Source organism: Erithacus rubecula (genome assembly GCF_903797595.1).
Source record: "Erithacus rubecula genome assembly, chromosome: Z".
Classification (NCBI taxonomy): domain Eukaryota; kingdom Metazoa; phylum Chordata; class Aves; order Passeriformes; family Muscicapidae; genus Erithacus; species Erithacus rubecula.
In genome coordinates this window covers 20,853,906-20,876,769 of record NC_136661.1, presented here as the reverse complement: position 1 = coordinate 20,876,769, position 22,864 = coordinate 20,853,906, and the positions used below count along the sequence as shown (strand labels likewise).

Below are 22,864 nucleotides of genomic sequence, written 5' to 3'. Positions count from 1 at the left end.
AATCAAATCCTTGCTGCACTGGTTTGTCCTGGGTCAGCTAGGAGCTCATTTCCATCCCAGTCCTCTCAGCCTGGCCCCAGGGAGCAAAGGAGTGAAGAGGAGGGAGGAGGAGGCTGCCAGGGTTGGGAACTTTCCCATTTCCAGATGGAGTATTATCCTGCAATAGCTGCTTGGTACAAGTTACTATTTTGTCAACCAGGCTTTCCTTCTGAGAAAAAGTTTTCATTTTATCTGCACAGCAAAGTAAACTGGATGGGAAAAGTGTTGTTCTAGCTCTGCATGTTCAGCTCCCTCCATGACAGCATCACCCCTCGTGGGGTGAATCTCCTAATTTTAAAGGACTAGATAAGGTACAGACAGTGGTTTCCTCAGGGAGAGCAACAGCCACATCCCATCAGGCACATACATCTTTTATCACCATTTTATTTCTTGGGTGGTGTGGGTAGGGAGGGGGGCTCCCTTCCCCAACTTTCCCCCACTCAATTTTTTTCATTGGTTTGAGTCACTGTGGGCACTGTGGGGCAAGGGGTGTTGTGGCCTTGATCCTGCACTATGCATTTCCCTCATGAGTAAGAGCCTGGTGCCAGCACCTGTGGTCACTGCAGCTCTGCAAGGTCCTGGCTCTCTGTCCCTGTGGACAGGACTGGCTCATCTGTGAGTGCCCTCTTGTCAAAGCCCTTGTGAGGGAGGCTGCCTGGCAGCGCTGTGACCGACTGCCCTCATTTCTTTTGAACATCCATTCACTGTCACAGCATTTTTCTTTGTTCATTGTGCGCTCAGACAAAGATGACATTGTTCCTCTTCCCCTGCTCTTTCTTTTCAAATCTTCCCTCGGTCTTTCTTTCTAGGAAAACAACTGTGCCAGCTCTTTCAACACCATCCCCACAGGCCATGTTTTCCAGCACTTTTTGTTACTGAGATGTATGGAGAAGTGTGGAAGAAATGGAGCTGCAGAGCACAGAGACCCCATGTTCTGTCTCACAAAGCAGCAGCTTTCCACCCTAATTTCTTGTTTTGCAGATTCTTAAATAGTTTCTATGGGCAGTAATGGCAGCCTACATCATCACTTTTTGTGGACATAGTGGAATTTTCCTAATTTTTTCTGTCTTTTGAAAACATGGGAGGAGCAATATCTAATATTTTCTTTACCATTTAATTTTTTTCTTCTCTACAGTTTCTAGTTTTGATGTCAGCAAAGCAGAATTCAAAAATGGAATCACCAATTTATCATCATGTGTAGGCAGCTTTCATTGGAACTGATTGTTCTTACCAAAACACAGATTTCTTTTAATAGCTAACAAATGTTTCATACAGAGAAGCTTTAAGCTATATTTATGCTTTGAGAGAAACTTTCAGTGTTTGCAAATCCAGAGGAGTGGTGTACTTTAATTCTATAGCCAGTGGTATGTTGGTAACAACCAGCACTAGCAGCACAGGTAGAATCAAACAGAAGGTAAGGATGTGTGCTGGAATGGTGTGGATCAGAAAACATGGATGGTTTGACTCCCTCTCTCCACCCTCTTTGTGACAGTGGCACATAGGACAGTTCATGGTCCCTGCAGAAAAACCTCCTGCTTTCATGGTCCTCTGCTGCTCCTGTTGGTGAGTATCTCCATGATGATCACATCTCTGCTCATTCCAGCTGCCCAGGAGCTGTATTGCATACCCAGCCCACTGGATTAGCCTGGTTTAGACAAGGATTGAATGAGCTATATCTGAACACTTGCAGTATCTTCAGAAGATATTGCAAAGCTATCCTGTTAGTTCTTTCAGACCTGAAACACAGAGTGAACCTGTCTAGCACTTTGCCCTGTGTCCCTGCTCTGACCAGAGCAGTAGCAGGGCTGGGGAGGGCAGCTGTGGTTTTCCCTTTTGGAACAATTAAGCCTTCCCTCATTTCACACTTCAAGTGTTTGAGTCTTTTCAGAGCAGTAATCTTCAGTGCTACTGAAAGACCTTAGTCCCACACCTCCCAGCTCAAAGGAGCTCCTGCACCCTGCCTAGTTGCTGTCACATCAAGCTGCACCAGTCTGCTATCATGAGGCAAGGAATTGAGTCTGGCTGTCAAGGATGCCTCTGAAGCGATGGAGAGAGCACACTACCATCATGCCATGATGGGTTCATGTGACATGCTGTGATGTAGCACCTGTCATTACACACCTTGCTAAGTTCACGTGTCATTCACAAGGTGCTGTGGGTTGATGAGCCACAAAATTCTTTGGCTGTCACTAAGACACCAAAATGACAAGACACAAATGGCCTCAAACGTAAAGCCATGGTACAACTACCACGTTGATGGGTCATCACAGGTCCACTAAAAGCCCCAAACCACCCCACAGTGCACAGCCTGGGTCCCTTCACCCTGCCAGCACGCCCCCATCCCGGCACAGGGATGATCCCTGAGCAGAGCCTGCAGGGATGATGCCTGCACAGCCTCAGCCCAGGCGTGCAGGGGATCACACACCAAACCCAGCTGGGCTGGAGTCACAGCAGCACACGGATAAGTTTCCTACCACTGTACTGTGCAGCAGGAACAGGAGGGCTCCAGTGGGCCTGGACATGCTGGGGTCTGGGGAGCTGAGAAGCTGCTCGGGGAGGATCTGTTACTGCCCACCCTGCATATCTGGAACCCAAGGCTGGGCCTGCTAGATCCTGTGGTTATTTGCTCTGGCACAAAATTCAAATAATTCTGTTTGTACTGGGGCACGAGCAGAATCTAACTCTTAAAAAACAACTAGGAAAGCAAAGAATATGAAGACATATAAGAGTGTAAGAAAATATATTTATTAAATTTCATGGCAATACTATGGCAAAATTGTTAAACACATGCTTACTTTTAGACACCCAAGCAATACAACAGGAGTTACACCAAGCAAGCAAACTAGGTTTAAAACGTATGCAAAGTTGTATCTTAGTGTTAGGTTAGTCTTAAATGTCAACTGCCACACTGAAATATTATATCCCCAACATGATCCCATGCTTCCATTTTTAAGCATGCATTTGTTTAACTGCTTAGATGATAAATTTTCATATTGATACACTTTGTTGAATCAGTATTTTACTTGGCATGCTACAGCTTCATTAAAGTGCCTTGTGATGATTTTGCTAAAACCATGAAAGGAGTAATTTTTCTATAGCAGATTTGGAAGCTGGAAAATTTCAGTATCATTCAGCAACAAAAATATGTTGAATGATGTCCTAAGTACATTTAGTGTGTTATGAAGACTATTCTTTCAGCTCAGTATACTGATTTATTCTCAGAATTAACTTCCATAGATGACTATGTCAAATTGGCAAAAAATACTTTCACTAGTATTAAACAAAAGTCCATTAAAATCTTCATAAAAACAGAACATAAAAAACATCTCTAAGCAAATTATTTTATGCTGTAAAAAATATGGTATAAAAAGAGCTAAAAAAAAAAAAACACCATTGAACCTATTCACAGTATATGTTTTAAAGTTACAGCATTATAGTACAATGTTGTGTGTTTTTTTCAGATGACCTGTATGATTCCACCAGTTCTGATGTTTTGTGTGCCCCAATGGCTCAAAGTTCAAATCACTGTTACCTTCAAGTATGATTTCAGACATGAGCTGATTCAGTTGTCTTCTCTTTTTGCTATCCCCAGCTTTACAAACTTTTGACACACTATCACATGTAAAATGTTGTTCATCCAAAGCCATTCTTGAACCACATTGGAAGGAAACATTGACAGAGTGATGTTCAAGGATTCTTTTTTTATCGCATTACTACTCAATAGTGTGACCTATTTTACTTTGCCCTGCTTGAGCTATTTATTTTTTAGTTTTTTCTTAATCCAAGTAATGGAAATGAGAAAATTTCACTTTTTGCTTTGTTCCTGGGTTAGTTTTACTCATTATCTTTTGCACAACAAGTGAGTTGCAAAGGTATTGAGTCTTCTAGTGGAAGCTGTGCATACACCTCCACTGAAGCTCACTTTCAGTCAAAATGCAGATTTGAGACTGTCATACAGATTTTGTTAGATATATGTTGAAAACCAAGGATTTCATCTGCTCTGGTGCACCACAAAGTCACCTGGACAGTGCTGTTGCAAGAAGAGGGTGAGACTGGAGAGGGATGAACCCCATTCTCTCATGAAAGACCCTACCATTAGACCAGCATACCTGCATGGGGAGACTGAGCCCCTGCCCTCCAAAACCCAAAAGTCCTCTGGAGATATTCTTTTTCATTGTAAAAGCAGAAGGAATTAACAGATATTTTTGTGGGGGAGAAGTATTGTCACGCACCCTGGGACAACTTACAGAAAGCCTGCCAATATCATCTGAGGTCTGTTTGTACAACATGCAAAAAGGAAACAAACACTGGTTATCTTAGAAACACAGGGGAAAATCCAGAGTTATGTAAATGGGGGAGGGGAAAGAAAATTGTGGAGGAAGAAACTGTTTTCCAGCTCCTAATGAGATATCTAAGACAGGCTTAAACATAAGGACATTAAACACTCCAACATTTCTGAATCCTTGTGTAGCATTTGGGGTCTGGGACTGTGTTTCCAGTCTGGCTAAGGAAAAGGCTAGGGAAAAAAACAACAAATACTGTGAACTGCCAACAGCATCTTTGAGCATTGGCCACAGAGGGCAGGCACCATTTAATGCACAGCACCACAGGTGTTGCAAAGTGTGTTGGGAGGAGCACAAGATGGCAGGTGCTTCCTCTAGACAAAACTGTTTCAGAAGGTATATACTTATGTACAGGACTCAAAAAAAAAAATCACTTTGGCAATTGCAAGCCGACTTTCTCTGCCATATGCACCTAGGCACATGATGATGCAAGCACATGTGTGCATAAAGGGTTAGGACTTGGTATTATAAATATTACATATCATTTGCACTGAAGTCTTCATCAAAGTCTGTGGCAGAACAGAAGATGCTATTTACATGGGAAGCCCTTCACAGATTTATGGTACATTGAGCCTTGTTAGCAAAATCATTCTCTAAATGTTACATTTTTTTAATATATTTCAAATTCTTTTACTATGTTTCTATCTACTTGTAGGGATACAAGTATTCTATTTACAAAGCAGTATTTATTTTAAAAGAGACCACACCATTTATCACTGGCTTTTCAGAGTGATGTCTAAACACCTTCTCTCTCCAGTGCACCCACTCACTTTCATTTTTGCTCCTATTCATATTCAGCTGAGTATCCTGGAGGACAAGATCACAGGAAACATCACAGCACTAAGCTTTACCCAGCTGAACCTATCAGCAACAGAAAAGGTGGCTTGAAAATGCCTCTTCAGAGCAGCCTAAAGCCTGAGGTCAGCAGGAGTGTGCTGCTGCCATGTTCCTAGCAAAGGAAAGTTCTGGTCCCTCACATAAACGAAATATGAAGAAACATGGCACATCTGCAATTGTGCCATGACAAATAACACAGCAACTGGCTCCCTTTGGAAATGGTTTACCCATGAAAGCAGCAACTAGAGATAATAAAGACAGCAAATGTCAGTTATCAGGTTCTAGGTCTGCCTATACAGCCACTGCATAGGGGAGGTAATTCACTGCCTGCCTGTAATATTATCTTACTATTTTGTTGATATATTAACTAGTAGTTCTGTGAGGTATATCACATGCAGATCCACCATCCCAAAAACTAACGCACGAGCCTGAGTTCCCAGATTTTGTGCACAACAGAAAAACAAAAATAATAGGAGAGTGCACAATGATACATCAAACGTGACTGATGTTCCACACATACAGTGAACAGTACAAAAAACCCATTGCAAAACTTAAATTGTCACATATGACAGGCATGGCTCAAAAATAAAAAGCAGCAGAACTGATAACTTTCTTCAGAAAGCAACTGCTTGGCATTAATACCCTACATCTCTGAACACTGATCCTGGAGGCCTGAAGCATTGAGTTAGGCATGACAGTGACTTGGACCCAATCCCTTCTGGTCATATCCCTTCTGGAAGCTGTTGGGTTTTGATTTTTTGTTTGGTTTTTTTTAAAGCTGCACTTTCTACTCTCCTAAAAAATGAAGTAAAAAGCCAAAAGAACTAAAAATAAATGTCCAATGAAGGATAAGATCTTTCACAAAATGATGGTAAGGAAATGCAGTTTAAACTTTAGGATTCCTAAGATATTTTTCAGAAAAAAAGTTGTCTGAAGAAGCTCATCAGGTAGCTAGAAGGAAGGCACTAGTACAAAGAATCTGATCCCCTCTGGAGCTCACAATTGTTATCAAAGCATTGAGAGGCTATGAAAGAGCACCATGCTTTGGAAGAGTGTTTGGTTCAAAGACATTCATGAAGATGCTTCACTGGTTTAACATGGCACTTGGGCTCAGAAAGCAAGCCTGTTCCCCAGCTGTCCTTGTCATCCACCTTGTCATCTACTGCTCCAGGCACCTAGGGGTGGCTGATCACAATATCAGCACACCACCTCTCCCCAAGCATCTGAATTCACTGCTGAAGATCCAAGACAGGCATTTGAAAGGCAGCACTGGATAGGCTCAAAGGAAACCACAGGGGTGAAGCAGCTGAACTTGCAAGTGCTGGAGTGACAACTGCTTACTGGCTCATCAGCAGTAAGCAACAATGATGCTACAGATACTGCACAAGCCTGTGTCTCTCCACATCTGCCCCATTCTTCTGTTACCAAAGCAATTGCTGTGAACAATGACCTGCATGATGAAAGTTAGAACACCAGGTATATAGTCAAGAATTTTAAAAAAAAGGGAATAAAAGAGAGATTAATAATTAGGTAAGAGAGAGTTTATAACATCAACATTGAGGCACAACATGTATTTGTGGAGCTTTTCCTCACATAATCACTAAGAAATGAAGCAATTTAAAATGTTATTGTCTTTACTGAATAGGAAGAGCAGCATACTGGGAAACCTGAGTATGTGATGCTTATGTGTAAGTGGTTCACCATGTGAACACTGGGAATGGTCCTAACTGCTTCCTGTGAGCTCTGTGCTCTCTGCAGCTGCCCTAATTTCCAAATCAAATTAAATTCTGTCTCCAAATAGAAATTGCTAGTACTCTCAAAGTGCAGTTTGATTTTGTTTCTTGCAATACACAGCCATATGAAAAACTATTCAACAGTTACTTTTCATGGTCAGCTCTTCTGCTAGAGAAGTGGTTTCTTTTTTTCATTTGAATCACCATACAATACTGATTGCTCCTCTGCACTGAAAAACTGCTTTATAAAAAAACCCCAAACCACTACCCATACACACTGTCCATGACATCATCTGCTTTCAATTAAAAGCAAATAGCACAAGCTAAAATTCACTGAGGAGAAGGACACATTAAGCCAAATCTACACTAGTGAAAAGAAATACTCTAAGAATTATTGTGAAAAACAGTTGTTATTATTAGGATTTAGCCTCCTCCCAGCTATCAATCACAAAGGCCTTAACTGCTTCCTTTCATGTGTTAGTTTAACGTTCTACAGGCTATGACACTTCCCTTGTGCTGGTCACAAATGGATGTCAGCTCTTTGCACTGCCTGTCTTTTCACACACAGTCCTGCTAATTCAAAGACTCAACAGATTAATTCTATGTGCACTTTCTGTTCTTTCAGAGACACCTTGCATTCTGCCAGGCCTGCAGACTAATCTGTTTTTCATCTCTCCACAGTTCCCTCTTCCAGGAGGCACACAGAGGAATTTATGATAACTATTTAGTGCTTTGCCTTTTTATCAGTTTTGAAATACCACTTTCATTCTATGGAGGTGGCAGAGACATGCCAGCCTCTGAACTGAACCACCCATTGATGTGATTAGGTTTAACCTTATGCTTGGTTTTATTTTCATGGCCAGATCATGTAGTTTGGAGACCAAATGTCTGTCAAGGTAAGTCATCCTCTTGGTCTACTTTCACACCTTTACAACTAGCAGCCTAGCCAATTCAGTCTCCTTATCTGTTTTGTTTAGAAAACCATTCCCATGGCTTAGTTATTAAAAAAAAAAACAACAAAACAAAAACACCAAAACCAAACCCCAAACAAAACCCAATGTATATAAGGCAATGAAAATTTAAAAAAAAAAAAAAAGGTTAGGACTTTATGGAGACCCTTTTTGATCAAGCTGTTTTAACACTTGATACCTCTCCACTGTTTTACAGCAAGAAACAGGCAAGTTTCTTGAAAGTTTCTCCTGTGAGATAGTGAAATTCATGTATGCCACAGCCTGAAATTTGCACAGTGAAATGTTACAGTTGTCTAGAGATGCACATGAGAAAACAAGCATTTTAAAAGATGATTGTTCTAAACACTTCTTTAAGCACACAAATGTACATAATTTAAGCTTTCTTTGCATCACATATCTGGTAAAGGAGAGGTAGAATTAGTGGCACTAAAACCTCCCTGGGTTTCTCCCTGCCACTAGAGAAATCCTGCCTGGTACTCCCAGGTAAGATTTGTATAGAAGGTTGGGTAGATACCAAAGATCAGCCAAGTAGCAGGTAATACAAAGCTAATACAATAAAGATCATCCAAAAAGCAGTATCTTCTCAAAGAACTAGTCCTACTACCTCTAATTTCATGTGCCAAACTGCTTCAGCAGCTAAGATGAGTAGACAGAGATTTCCCCATGGCTTACATTACTGCATAGTGCAAAGACTGCTGAACACTGAGCGTGAATGGACTACTGTACCACTTCAAAGCAGGAGATCTGGAGCAGAAGCTATGAAGTACAAAATGTATTAGTGCAATACATTAGGAAAGATTAACTCTTTAACCAAAAGATAGAAAAAATATAGAGCATTCTAAGTTTTTTTTTAAAAAATGAAGTTTTAAACTTTATGCAGTTCTTGTTGAGGTTTCAATCAGTGTTACACTTCTTTTCCCCAAGTTTGTACCCCTGAGTCAAACATTTAATAAACATTGTACAGTAGGTACAGAAATTAGTGTCTAGTTAAAAAGCAACAGATTTGAATGGCCATTGCTTTGTAAGTGTTAAACAGTGACAATAACCTTCCATACAGGACTAGAAACAAAAACAGCACTCTCATTTGTTCTTTGTTTATAACTAGGTAAAAGATCTCAACAGTTTCCCACCACATTGTTTCCGTGTCTTAGGCTGAGATTTGCTATAAATTAAACCTTCAGAAAGGAAATCTGTTGGCGCTGCATCATTCGAGTCTGCACGGTTGAGAACAACTGCAACAAAGCAAAGCAATCTTTCCAAGTTAAAAATTGCATGAGATCACATTAATCTTGGAGCACTATGTGAAGGTAGGCAGAGTTCTTTGACTATAATTATCAGGGGTTGTAAATTCAAAACCCCTTACATCCAGTATATTTTACTAGAGTAATAACTAAATTGCTATAATTTGGCCTCTCAGCCTCTATTACAATGGAATATTAACACTTTGACTAACTTAAACATGGTAACATTCAGCTCACTAGAACTTCTGCTGACTGTCTCCAAGAATATTTCATGCCTTTTATACTTTTCTTCTTCCTTTCTTTACAACATCAGGAATAAAAGCTTATTCAGAAGGCAGGTTCATGTGCAATGAGGACTCACTGTTAATCATTTGGTTTGTTCTGAAAAAAATGTGTGAAGGACCACCCTGTGTTAATGGGTTTAGGAGAGTCTTCATCATCTTTTGGGGGAAGCAGAAACTGTCGGGAATTAATTGAACATGGGCTCCCAAAAGATGCATTTTCATTGTTGCTTTCAACAGATCCAGGAGAGTCTGGAGTGCCCATGTTCCAGGCATTTGTGTTTGCTTGAGGTCGGTAACCTGCAGTTTTATCCAATTCCTCCTCCACAGGTGAATGACCCTCTATTTTCAGAGCACTGATAGACAGCTGCATTTGAGGCTTATAGCCTGCTGTAGTCACTAAGTCTATTTCTGGCTCCTCCTCTGGTTTAAGTTGAGGCTGATACATTGACTGGATGTCAATGTAAACCACCTGAGATGACCCCCCAGGCTCATCTGTAGGGGGATTCGAGATCTCCTCTTCAATGATAGGGGGGCAGTAGGACACAACAACATGGTTCTCCATTTCTGACTCAGAGCCATCTTCAGGCACAGTGGTCTCTGCTGCTGGGGACATCATCTCTGTGTCTTCAATCTTTGGAGCTGTAGACTGTGTTTCTACCACTTCAACACTGTTGGGGGTGCATGGGTTCATTTCCAGTGTTTTAAGCGTCTTATTCCCCTGAAATGAGAAAAAGGAGAAGGGGGAGACAATAAGCTAAAAGATCTGGAAAACCTGAAAGTAACGACTTGCACAAATTACAGCAGTTTGGTGGCTTGTGGAATGTACTCAGCCCAGGGCCACTTGAGGAAATACATTAAGAAAACCCCAAAAAACAGTATTTATGACTTTCTGGCTCAAATTCCTGGTAATGTTAGAAGTATTTTATGCAAATTAAAGAGACTTGAGATCTTGCAGTAAGTATTCAAGGACTCTCCCCAAATCTTGTCTTTGTATAACTCATTCCAGAAGGCTGTTTAAATATTATGCCTATCTCCAACTAATGTATCTACCAGGAGGATGTGATATAGCAGATCTCCACACTTTCTGCTTCTTCTAACAATTTGACAAAGATGGGTGTGTTACTTCTGTATTGTTATCAGGTACTGCATTTCTCATTAGCTGAAAGAAGAGAAATGCAGAACTCCTTTCCTAGATCAAACATAACAAGTAACTGCACTAATAACTACAAAGCTCTAGATAGCACCTGACAGAAGTTACTCAGTAAATTGGCTTGTTTCCCCCGCCACAGAGTTTTTTCCTACAATTGGAACAGATGAGTCAAAGTTTGCAAAAGAATTCTCTAACTTGTTTTATCTTTCAGAGGCTTGAAATACTACATTTAAAATAAGGGTTACCTCACAGATGTTCCTCTGAAACTGCAGTGCCTTACTGTTCTCAGGATTCGGGATTTCTGGATAAAATGTTTCTTTAATCCTTTAAAGAGGAAAGAATAAACTATTATAAAGATAGCAAGGCCTGAAACAGATTGTGAATACACAAAAGGAGTCAGGACGCTTCACTTTAATTCAGAACACTGAAGACATCTGGTGCAAAGATTTAGTGTGTTGAACTTTCACTGAGTATAATGGAAAAAACAGCAACCTTTATTTTTTTAAGTTGGGAATTTAATATGCCACATTTACTAAAAGCTGAAGATGGTATGTCCATCTTTGTTTGTAGAGGGCACACAAATTACAGTATGTCACCAGCTTATTTCCATTTGGGAACTATTTATAAATGGTGCTCGCTGGAAGACAGGCTCCTGCAAAAACTTTTTGCATTTCTCCCTGTGACCTCTCTCCAACTCTGTTTCTCCCTCAACCTTCCACAATGTGTTTTTGCCACCCACCCACCTTTAAATAAAGTCCACTAACATCTTTGGGTATTTTAAATCATGGAAAGCCCTAGCACTGAAGCAAAGACTTCCAGGAGAAGATAAGAACCCGAGGCAGGCATTTACCATTCCCTCTTTCGGTAGCAGAAGATGCTGGCCAACACTCCAAGCAGCACCACCACTGCCACAGGGATCAGAATTGCAATGATTAATCCTACAGCTGGGGAATAAGAAAAATAAAAGACAATAAACAGATATCCAATGTTACCAGCAAGTTTCATGCCTTTTCTAAAATTTCTCCCAATTAAAGACCATTCAATTGAACTCAGCTAGTGCAGTGGTCTGCAAACAGTGACCTACACCATCACCCTTCCCCTTTGATGGAAGGGCAAAAGTCCATCCATAGACAGATTCAGTGATAACTACAGGAATCAGCAGATATTTCTCTCTGATTATTAATTATAAAAGGCTTCACGTACAGCACAAGACTCATTGCTACTGTGATTCTGTTCTCACTAAGTACTGGTGTTGCACTTCCATGCTACCTGTGCTGGCCAAGTTTCTGGTAAGGGCTCTTCTAGGCCAACAGTTAATTGCATAAATAGCATTATCTTTTGTATGTTTTACAATGCTTACAATCCCTGGGCTTTAGCTCCAACGCATCCCCACTGCCTTCCTCCACTGATATGAAATGCCTCAAGCTTGATTTTTCATGTATTTTAGTATCTAGACATCCACATGAAATACTTATTTTTTTCCTCATTCTCCAAAGTAATTTTTTTTTTTTTTTTGGTAATTGTCTTTCTGTGTTTGCTTCTGTCAAGGGATCAATAAAACTGAATCGAAACCAGAAAAGCATCTGTTTGCAACTCTGAAACTGATAAATATTTCCACAATGTCTTTCTTCCTACCATGTATTAGCAGATACCCATCATGGGAAACCTGACAAAAACAACTGGCTGTCTGAGAAAACTAAGCTCAGACAGCCATTATAACCAAGCTCAGAGTCCATTATATTTATTAGTAGAATTTATTTTTTAAGCATACATTACCATGCACTACAAAGCAGCTGTAACAGGAAAGGATCTTTCCCTCACTCTGAGCCATTCCAATTTTTGTATTTATAAATAACCAACTAAATAAACAGAAGAATTAGACTGTAGGCCCAAACCACTTACAGGACCAGAAAAAAAACCCCAAAAACCAGCAAAGTAAGCACAGCTTGATATATATCATACAGCTCCTGTGCTAAAGACAAGGATATGTTTGAACAGGGATAATCAACTTACAGTCCTCCTTTGTCACCACATAGAGGCTGTTTGGAGGGCTCAACCCACCAGCAGTGTAGGCTTGTAGCTCCAGCTGGTAACTTGTTTTGCCTTGAAGATCAAGTATTTTCATAGACTTCTTTGTTAAGTCAGTGATATTATTAATTTTAAGTTCTGGATTCCCTGTTTGTTTTGAAGCAGTAAAAAAAGCATAACTTTGTAAGAAAGGATTAAAAAAGACAACCTAAACTTTAACAAAACTTTGTTGAAATGAGCAGAAACCAGAAGAACAGTCCATGTAAAGGAAAACTGAAACAAAGAACCCCAGCAATGCTGCTTGCTTACACAGCACTAAACAGCACAGGAGTGTGGTGCTTCTGCTGCAGATTGACTTAATTTCCTTACCCTCCTACTTGTCCTCTTATGAATGTGAGTCAGGCTTCAGTCCTGACAGGACAGGCACTGAAAGGATATACCCTCTTAATTATAGCCATGTAACCTCCCCACCTCATCTACCCAGGGTATCTGAGCAGTGGACAGCATGACACACTGCCACTTAGTCACTGTCTTACTTTATGCCCCAGTGAGACAGGGCTCTCTCCAACTTTTGCTTTATATTAAAAAACAACTGGGCTAATCACACAAGGAGCTGATTATTTTAAATGCCTTTGTCACATATCAGGGGCCAATTATAACAGTGAGTTATACAATTGAATTATTATTAAAGCATCTTTTTTATTAAAACAAAATTAAATTTTATAAAAGTAAAAAGAAATATGTAAGCAAGGAAGTTTCAATCTACACAATTAACATACCTGATTCTGAAAGTCTAGGCTTTAAAGCATCTTTTTCACCTTTTGCAAAGGAAAGAAGATATCCTTTTAAAAACCCTCGACACTCTTCAATAGGAATGTCTTCCCATTTTACCAATATAGAATCTGAAGAAGTTTCTTCAACAATAAAATTTGGTGCAGTTTTTGGAGCTGTAGGGAGAATTATGAAGGAAGAAACCAGTAAGAAATTACCTCATCATATGCTGAAATTTTGCAATTTTTCAAATTACTGAAACCATTTAAGTATTTAATCACTTTTATTTTGGAGCTAGGATTTTCCAACCTTTTCCTCAAGACTCCTCACAGTAAAGTACATGTGAAAGATTTAGCAGGAAAATACAAAAATACAAAAATACAGCTATGTTGGACTAATTCCTAATAATTACTGCAGTATTAGCTACTAAGAGGTGCTAGAAGAAAAATTTGTCTTTGGTCAGCCCTCTTACAGGCCCATACATGTAAATACCCTTCTTACTGCAAAAACTCCAAAAAGATTGTAAAAACACTCAGAGGATATGTATTAGCTTTTACAGGCTTTAACTCTGTGACTTCATAGCTTGTCTTACACTAAAAAAACCCACATTCCTCCCTCTCAGCTTAAAAGAACTACTGTTAGCAGTTTACACAAGTCCTTATTCCAATACCTGAAGCCTACTGAAAGTGTTACAGCAGATAATGCATCTGGTCATGTATAATGTCAGGACTTAGTCTGACATTTGGCTTTGATCCAGCAGGGCTGAATTCATAATTAAGAATGCATCCATTTTTCTCTTGAAGGTTATCTGTCCAAAGGCAAATCTGACGTTTTAGAATGAGTCTATGCTCTTGTGCATTTCTCAGTTCCTACGTTTCTTCTGTACGTTCAGTGCATTTTTAGTCTCAAAGTCTTTATAACTTTATAGCTTCTGTCTGATCTGTTCACAGCACACATGGAAAACTCCTCTGGGAAGCCTTTCAGAATTTTTTTTCAGAGATACAAATGCTGAAAATTGAGTTTCTTGTAAAATTGTCTTAACCTCACCTTCAACCTTAGCAATAAAATAAACAACACCATTCCCAAGGACTCGGATTATGTCAGCAGCTCAGTTTTCAAGGCAGAAAGCACATTAAAATTCAAAGTGAAATGGGTGCTGTAGTTACAATACAACAAAATACAATACAATACAGCTGTGGTGTTAAAGGGTAAAGTCATGTCCAGATACCTGGGAAAAGAACACATTCAGATACTAATGCATCTTCAGGCCAGCAAAGCACAGCACTGAGTCAAATGCCAGTTACTCAGACAGGGTTGGTGTGAGACAGAATACAAGGGCAATTCTCAAAGCAGTCTGTGCTCTAGGATCTAGTTTGGATCTAAGAAGTGATTTCAAACAATTGTTATGGATACTTTTTACATCTGCTGAGCTGTACCAAATGTAGTTAGAAGTTTACTTGGACTTGATGAATCAATGAAGTTGCCCACTCTTGTGTAGAAGGGACCATGATCATGTGGTTCAAATTATGTCTGTGAATTGCTGTGACACTCTGTGCCACCATACAAGCTGGAGGACACAGGGTTATGCATATGCTTGGAACTGGAAATGGCTGGAGAAAGGTGTTACAGTTATACACAGAGAACAGAAGTCAGGAGTACTGCATGGGGGTTCTGGTCTCAGTCTTCTTCTGCCAACTGAGCTAAAAATAGACACAGACTAAGTTCACTTTGCAGAGATCCTGAATGATAAAAGTGTACTTACGCAGCTCTTTCATATACCCAGTTACATTTTTCAACAACTGGTATCCCATGGATTTGCAGCCATACAGAGAAAAGTTGTATCTCACGCCAGGTTTGAAAAGAGCTGCAAGAGAAAACTGCTGTAAGAATGTTTCACTTCAGAAGAATGATACTTTTAGACTTCACATGATGTAGACATATAAATACATATTAAAAAATTACAAAGTATAATTGTATAAATACCATTCCTACTTGTAATTTCTACAAAAGCTATGCCATCAGATGTGGTTTAGAGGCAGTAACCAAATCTGGCTCCCAGAGAAAGTCTAGTACTAAACAAAGAGGATTCAAAACAAGCTACTCAAATTGCATAAATTGCTCCTTCCACGGGGAAACACAAATTGAAGTTACCAGAAATAATCCCCTTCCTTTCCTCCCACAGCAGCCATGTAGATCATGCCTCCTCAGAAACACAAATTTATTTTGCTACTGGAGCAGCAGTACAAAAAAAAAAAATGCAGAAAACTCTCAAAATTGACACTGAAACAACTTAGCAATGAACTTCAGTCCTGAACTGACTTTAAAAAATATAGTAATCAAATTTATGCTTCCCAAGTCTTTGGTAGAAGCACAGATATTTGATGCTATGTGTAAATAATTTACCCCTTTCTGGGATTTTCTCAAGTCAGGGATGTAAACTACTTTCAAGACTTTTTCTAAACAAGATATCACTGTGAAACTACACAGAAGTCAACTGGGTTTTGCAAGAGTTCAGGTCCAGAGAGAGATTCTCCTAGCAGGACAAAGAGCAGAGGTAGATTTGCCAGCTTGAGCCCAGCCCTAGCAGCCGGATAACTCACACAAGAGTCATGCTGCAAGAACCATCCCAGTGAAGAGATCAGGGATAAAGCATCATTGGACTGACACAGTATTGTCTACTTAAAAAACAGCAACCTATAGCTAGCAGAAACAGAAACAACATGGACACAGTGTTGCAATTACAGGCAGAAAAACATATTGCTCCCACCCTCCCAGGTGTCACTCCTCCTCAACGCTCCTATGTACACAGTTCCAAGTAGTTTTCTTGAATGGAGACTTGAACAGTAAATTCTTCTAAAAGGCAAATATATTTCCTTATAAGCAGCAGAGAAAAATATCTCACATCTTTAATGGGTTCTCTCTTTCCTGTTCTGCTGCTACTAGTCCCACCACAGCTGAATTTCATTTCCCTGATCTGCCCACCAGCATCCAGAGACCTGGAATGTGCCCTTTTCCAGGAAATTTCAATAGTTGACAGCAAGCCAACACATGGAGGTCACACTTAAAAAAATCTGCCTCATGTAAAAACAACGGATTAGTCTTCTCCCATCCTGAGCAGCACTGTTTATGCTTAGAATCCAAATAAAACCCCAAACTCTAGATTAACCATTATGCATTAGGCCGAGTTATGAAATTGTGGGGTACAGCTAGAAGAGGTAATTTCAAAACAGTTAATAAACACAGGATGATAAAAGTTAAGTCAAGACTGATATTTGGATTTGGCAAGACTGTGTAAGAAATTAAAATAAACATAGTACCAAGAAGAATTTCATTTATTTACACAAGTACACAGCATTCAAACAATCTTCAACATATAGCTTAATGTGCTCTTATCCCACTTGCTGCTCAGGACCTCAACCAGAAAGACACACACGAAATTATTTCTAACTTACCAGATTTTATCACTACATTTGTTGTATTTGAAGGAAATTTCTGCCAGTCCACACTACAGTGTTCAGACCCAGATGAATGACACCATTTTACTATGTAGCCACATGTCATGTTGGGGTAAGAATCCCAAGAAATATTAATTCCGTTTCCCATTGCCACGGCCTGATCTGTTGTGACATTGTCTGCAACAAAGATGACACAAAAATCCATCAAAGAGCAGACACTTATCTATAGCCCAAGATGAAAGAAAGCCTTCCAGCCACAGCACAATGGCTTTATAAACAGCAGTCATTTCTAAGAACGAGAGGCACGAGTGAACTGTGAAATTCGAAGCAGTGCACTCAGCTGAGCTTCCTGGAGTGCTCAGAATCAGACATAGCCTGCAGCAAATCCCTCAGCCAGCCTTAAGTACAATGACGAGAAATGCAGCAGCTCAGGACTGGCTTAAAAAGCACTTTTTCAAGGTAAGGATTTACAGCAGATGTCAGGTTCAAATATGAATTGACACCAATCTGGCAGGAGCCTCCAGCTATAAATTCCTGCTGTCATTTCATCAAATGGTTTGCTTTGTGCTTCTTTCAAAGTGTCTTGCTGTCACTCGCCCAACCACAGACAACCATTTTTCATGAAGAATCAACAGCAATAATCATGTCCCTGGTGAACTTTATGGAGGTTTCAGTCTACCAAGGGTAAATTATACAAGAAATAAAAAAAAGCAAGCAAAAAAAAAAAGGCTTTGCCTTTAGTCTATTTTTCTTGTTTCTGATTGTCAAAAGTTTAGCTGCCCTTGAAGTGATCGGATCTGGGAACAGCTTCCGATTCCTGCAGCTGTCCTGCACTGCTGTCCATCAGATGGGACCCTGCAGAGCTAAGGGATGGTTTCCAAGGCTGCCACAAAAGCAGTGGCCCCATGACAGATCTGCAAAAACAATCTCAGGGTTTCAGTTTTCCTTTTTCAGTGTTCTCATTTATGCTCCCCATTGAGTCTATTATTTCATTTTATTAAAGCCATAAAAACTATGGAAGGCTGAAGGGCAAGGACAGTTTTTAAGAATTAGTGCTATGAAAACTTTATTCTCACAGATCCATTGTGAATGTCAAAGGACTGTCTATTTCTAAATAATCTTAACATACAGTTAAGTTTACAATTGTTTTGTAGCTTGCTCATGGCGAGAAAAAGACACATGAATTAAAAAAGCAAATCAACTCTACATGGGCTTTGATATTTTCCCTAAAAAAATTACTATGCATCCAGTGAAACTACATTTCTATGATGCTGGAAAAGATCATATTTCTAATTAGCAGAATTCAATTTTTCTATTTACTGAAAAGAGTTTTTTACTGACAATAATCATATACTGTCTAAAAAACACTTAAATATGCCACACTTCACCTATTTTCTGAGATAGATGACTAGAAATTTACCATGGCCAGTACTGCTCATTTTGTTGTATTTATAGCTGCAACCTAGACTAGAAAAACAAATAACTACTAGCACTAGAGCACTACTGTGGTAGGGGAGCCTGGATCAGCCAGGTTACATGTCCCAACTCTCTACAGAGCACTTTTCAGAGACAGCTACAAATTAATTATGGCAGTGTATCCTGTGTGCTTTCAGTTTTCTGAAACCTCAGATCTTCAACTTCAGACCCTCTGCTCCCTTATGGACACTAAAAGCACTTACAGACTGCACACAGGAAGCAGCCAAAAGAGATGTCTGGGCAAAAATGTCATCCAGTTCTTTGAATGAGTCATCTTTCATGACTCCAGTAGGTGACTCAATTTCTATACCAACTTGGGGGCAAATCTTTAATGAGTACAAGTAGGGTAACACCAAAGGGAACCTCAGACATCTAAGAGAAAGTTAAAATGAATACAAACCTCTAGTTGCCATCAGCTATCCCACACCACAAACCTATTACAGAGACCTCTTTGACTCCCAGAGCCTCACTCTTCCTCTGCTGAAGGAGAGCTATAGAAGCACTTCAAATTAAATGTCCCATACAATTAATTTTCCCTCCAAAGAGCAGGCTAAGAATGTACTACCATGTATTAGCATTGGTGCTGTGCTCATTTCTGGGCTCCTCAGGACAAGAGCAGCAAAGATGCTTAAGGGCCTGGAGCATCTCTCTTATGAGGAAAGGCTGAGGGAGTGACCCTGTTGAGCCTTATCAATGCCTGTCAGGGCCTGCAGGGAGGGGTCAGAGCATGGAGCAGGCTCTGCTCAGTGGTGCTAAGCAATAGGACAGAAATGGATGCACAGGAAGTTCCACCTGAATGTGAGGAAGAACTTTTCTGTGCAGTGACCAAGCACGGGGACAGGCTGCCCAGAGAGATTGTGGAGTCTCCCTCACTGGAGATACAAAGCACCATCTGGACACAATCCTGTGCCCTGTGGTCTGGGATGGCCCTGTTTGGGTGAGGAAATTGGGCTGTGGACCCTTCCAATTTGACCTAATCTGTGATTCTTTGTTTTGGAGAAGCACAAGAAACATTGTATTTCACATGGTTTTCCTTAACACAGAAACAAACTTGTTTTTTCATCTCACTGCGAATCTCAGTCATAACACATTTCTTCCTATGAGAGATAGCCTTGTCTTATCAGAACCTGAGTTGCCCACAGCCAGCTGTGACACATGTTCTCCAGGTGGGCAAGGAGAAGCAGACCCATGAACGCTCCTGGAAAACAAGCAGATGGGGTGTAAATCTGTCCTCCTTGCAAAGCATCAGCCAGATCTGGAGCTAAAGCTTTGGGCTTTGGGAGATTACACTGTCTGGCATGCAGGGAAGCATGGACTCTTAATAACTACTTTGCAATTTTATCTACTCTCCAAGGTCAGAGTTAGGAGCAGAAAATCATTATCTTGCTCAGCTACTTCCCTTTACAAAGTCCTCAGCAAGGGTTGCAGTGTTTAGGAAGCTAAAGCCCTATCTCCTTTTCAAACACTGGCTCCCTAGCACAAGGATGCCAGCAATTTACCAACCAGTCCAATTAATATTCTCCTGCAGAGCTCACTGGCATTGAACTGACAGTTCTCACCTTAAAAGCCACACAACACCTCCAAAACTTCTAAATCTCTTTAGCATGTAACATTTCTCAGTGTCTCAAAAAGAGCCCACAAATATACTGAGCTCCCTAAAAAAACATGAATCCAGACCAATGTTTTTGAAGCCTCATTCTTGAATCTGAAAAGTACAAATGGCTGTAAAGACTGCACATTAAAATGTTTATTTTATATAAAGAGCACAATTAATTGGTGAGACACTCCTCTAAAAGCAAAGCAGCAATTTTTTCCCCCACCCAACAGATTTGTGTGGGAAAATGAACACAAACAAACAAAGCATTATTTTTCAATTAATGAACTCTCCCAGGTGTTCTCCAGGCTTTGAAGGTGTCCAACTCTCAGCTGGAAGCACTCACCACTTGGAAGTTCTACGCTTGTTATCCTTGAAGGGGGAGATGAGCCCGCCTGGTTTCTGGCTACAACGCTAATCACACAATCACTTTTTCCAAGTTTTATCTCAGTACTGTTTGAGGGTTCAGAGATTACTTTATGCTCCAGTAGTGTATCTTGCAGGTAGCAGGACACCTCATGAGACACTATTTTTCCATTGCTTTCAGAAAGGGCTAAGGGCTATGAACAGAAAAAGAGCACATTAAAACCAAAATGCAATATACAGAAAAAGACATAGGATAACATGAATTCATTGTTCCTGCTCTAGTCTGATGAACATACAAGACTTTAAGGCAAAAATGTAACTCAGTGTGACTGAGAATTAACATGAAAGTTCCTGAGTTTTTAATTTTCAACTGAGATGTATAAAACATTTAATTCTTCATGTGAAATGCTTTTCAAGGCAAGGTTTAAATTATAAAACTTTAATAACATTCTTATTTGGGGAAAAATATTTGTGTCAATGGTAGGGTCTACAAAAACATTAAGAAAAGTAGTCTGGTTTATTGACTATAAATCTAACTAATTTCTAAATGTGTAAGTAAATAGTTTTTTGTACAGTTATATTACATATTCTTTTATGTGTCTTGTCTACCTTCCAGAAGACTATTAGGCTTTCACCAGAAGGACTCCTTTCTCTCCAGATCTCTGGTCCTCTTGCAGGAGCTAAATAGAAAAATAAGACTGGTGTTTTTTTCCCCAGTTGCACAGTAGACAATCTATTGAAAAGTTAGGGTTTTTTAGATGACTGATTTTAAGTTCAGCATTTTATCATCAAGAGTTAGATGAACTTACGGGCTTCTGATGTTGTCTGCTCCACTCCCCTGCTCCAGTCACTCCACCTCCAGAAGTGGTCAGCGGCCGAGCAGCGCACCCTGAGCTGGTACTTGGTGTCAGGGTGCAATTCATTCAAATGAGCTGTGTAAGTTGAAAATTTCCGACCAGGCATGGAGACATTGTGCTGTTAAAAATTTACAGAAATTTACATGATACACGTATTTTTTTCTCCTAGATTACATTGTCAGTCAACACCTAAAAAGGTGGTGGTTTTTGTCCCCCAAAAACACTGACAACGTCAAAGCTGCTGTCAAGCTCTATGAAGAAAACAGTGGGAAAAAAAATGTCCCATGCAGTCACCCTAAACATCAAAAAACTTCAGAGATCCACCAAAATAAAGTTCTACACAGAAAGAAATTGCAGCATACAGTAGGCAGCACCTTTGAGATGCAAAGTGTGAAAAGGAGAGGATGATTCTTCAACAGGGTGAGCTCAGCACACAGTAGCAGGTGGGTGTTTTCCACCTATCCCATTCAGTCCCCCTCTCTCCCAGCAAAACTGCTCACAAGGGGCAGCCCAGGATTCTAGTGTTCAGAACCCACACTTCCACTGAGCACATGCACATCAGACTGTGGGGACAAAGGCCTTGCTTCTATGAGACATGCACAGAAATATACTAAAGACAGTCTGTTTGAGCGGGACATTTATCATGCTGTCTTACTGCCTTCATTTCCCTTCAAAAATATAGTATCCAGGAAATCTCAACTCACAGCTCTTATGACAGGACTAGTCTCTCCTATTATTCCGAGTCTAGAGAGCATTTCAGTTTCACAAATACTTAAAGAAACCCTAAGTCTGGGAATATTTTTTTACTGGATCTAATTATAACACATGTGCAACACAGTTGCCAAAAACTGGACTCCAAGTGACTTTAAGATGCAACTAATTGTGCATTTCTAAAGCAAATGACAACTTGAAAAATACTAGAAAAGCCAAATGACAACTCCAAAAATACTAGAAAAGCCAACAATCTCTCATACGGATGGAAATGCTTTTGAAAACATCCTCAAAATGCCATGTAAAACCCCATAACAATTTCACAGCTCCTTTTGTGACAGGGAACTCCTGGAGTTTATTTATTAAGCAACCAGCAACCATATAACAAAGCTGTAAAAGGTTCTGCCAAGCTGTTTGCTGCATACAAAATACCTGTGGGTGAGGGCTCTGATAGAGGCGAAGGGAATCAAACTGCTGTGGAAGTGTAAGTCCTGACCCTTTCCCACTATCCCAGATGATTGATGAAGTAGCAGGGTTCCCAAATGAGTGTATGCCCCAGGTTTTGAGCTGCATATTCCAAAAATATACAAGTTCCTTTTGTAGTACCTAATCTCTGGTATTACTTAACACATGCTATTACAGAGAAAATATGAAAGTTTAAGGGTTTTGCTCTCATTAAGTGCTTTGAAAGTATTTTTAAAACTCTTTCAGAGCATGCACCCTATTATTTTGGAGGCATGTACATAATAATTATCTTCAATCCTAGCTTCAATGATTTCTGTGGCTTCATTTATGTTATTCAAGGCTGTGCTCAACAGCTGTACCCAGCTGGCAACTAAGTGCAGAGGGTAAAAGAATACTGCTAAAAATCAAACAAGCATTGGAAAAAGAAGCCTCTGAGGTTAATGTGCTCAACTTAAAAATTCAGGGTCAGTGCACCCAGACCTACCTGACAGTTCACTATATGCCTGCTTGAAATGGTCAGAGATATGTATGCACAAATAAACT

General features: G+C 40.0%; 1 protein-coding gene across 4 annotated transcripts in view; it reads right to left on the bottom strand.

Annotated features, from left to right (window-relative positions):
* Nucleotides 1-5,966: 5,966 nt before the first annotated feature.
* The window catches only part of LIFR (LIF receptor subunit alpha), a 49,434-nt gene continuing 32,536 nt past the window's right edge, over nucleotides 5,967-22,864 (bottom strand). For all 4 annotated transcript variants that reach the window (XM_079330096.1, XM_079330097.1, XM_079330094.1 and 1 more), the window contains 10 exons: nucleotides 21,098-21,263; nucleotides 20,898-20,968; nucleotides 20,269-20,482; nucleotides 16,850-17,029; nucleotides 15,160-15,261; nucleotides 13,406-13,573; nucleotides 12,612-12,773; nucleotides 11,449-11,542; nucleotides 10,844-10,922; nucleotides 5,967-10,166 (listed from right to left, as the gene is read on the bottom strand). In XM_079330096.1, coding sequence (XP_079186222.1) covers nucleotides 9,528-10,166; nucleotides 10,844-10,922; nucleotides 11,449-11,542; nucleotides 12,612-12,773; nucleotides 13,406-13,573; nucleotides 15,160-15,261; nucleotides 16,850-17,029; nucleotides 20,269-20,482; nucleotides 20,898-20,968; nucleotides 21,098-21,263 — 1,875 coding nt within the window. In that variant the 3' untranslated portion in view covers nucleotides 5,967-9,527. The remainder of the gene's footprint in view (nucleotides 10,167-10,843; nucleotides 10,923-11,448; nucleotides 11,543-12,611; nucleotides 12,774-13,405; nucleotides 13,574-15,159; nucleotides 15,262-16,849; nucleotides 17,030-20,268; nucleotides 20,483-20,897; nucleotides 20,969-21,097; nucleotides 21,264-22,864) is intronic.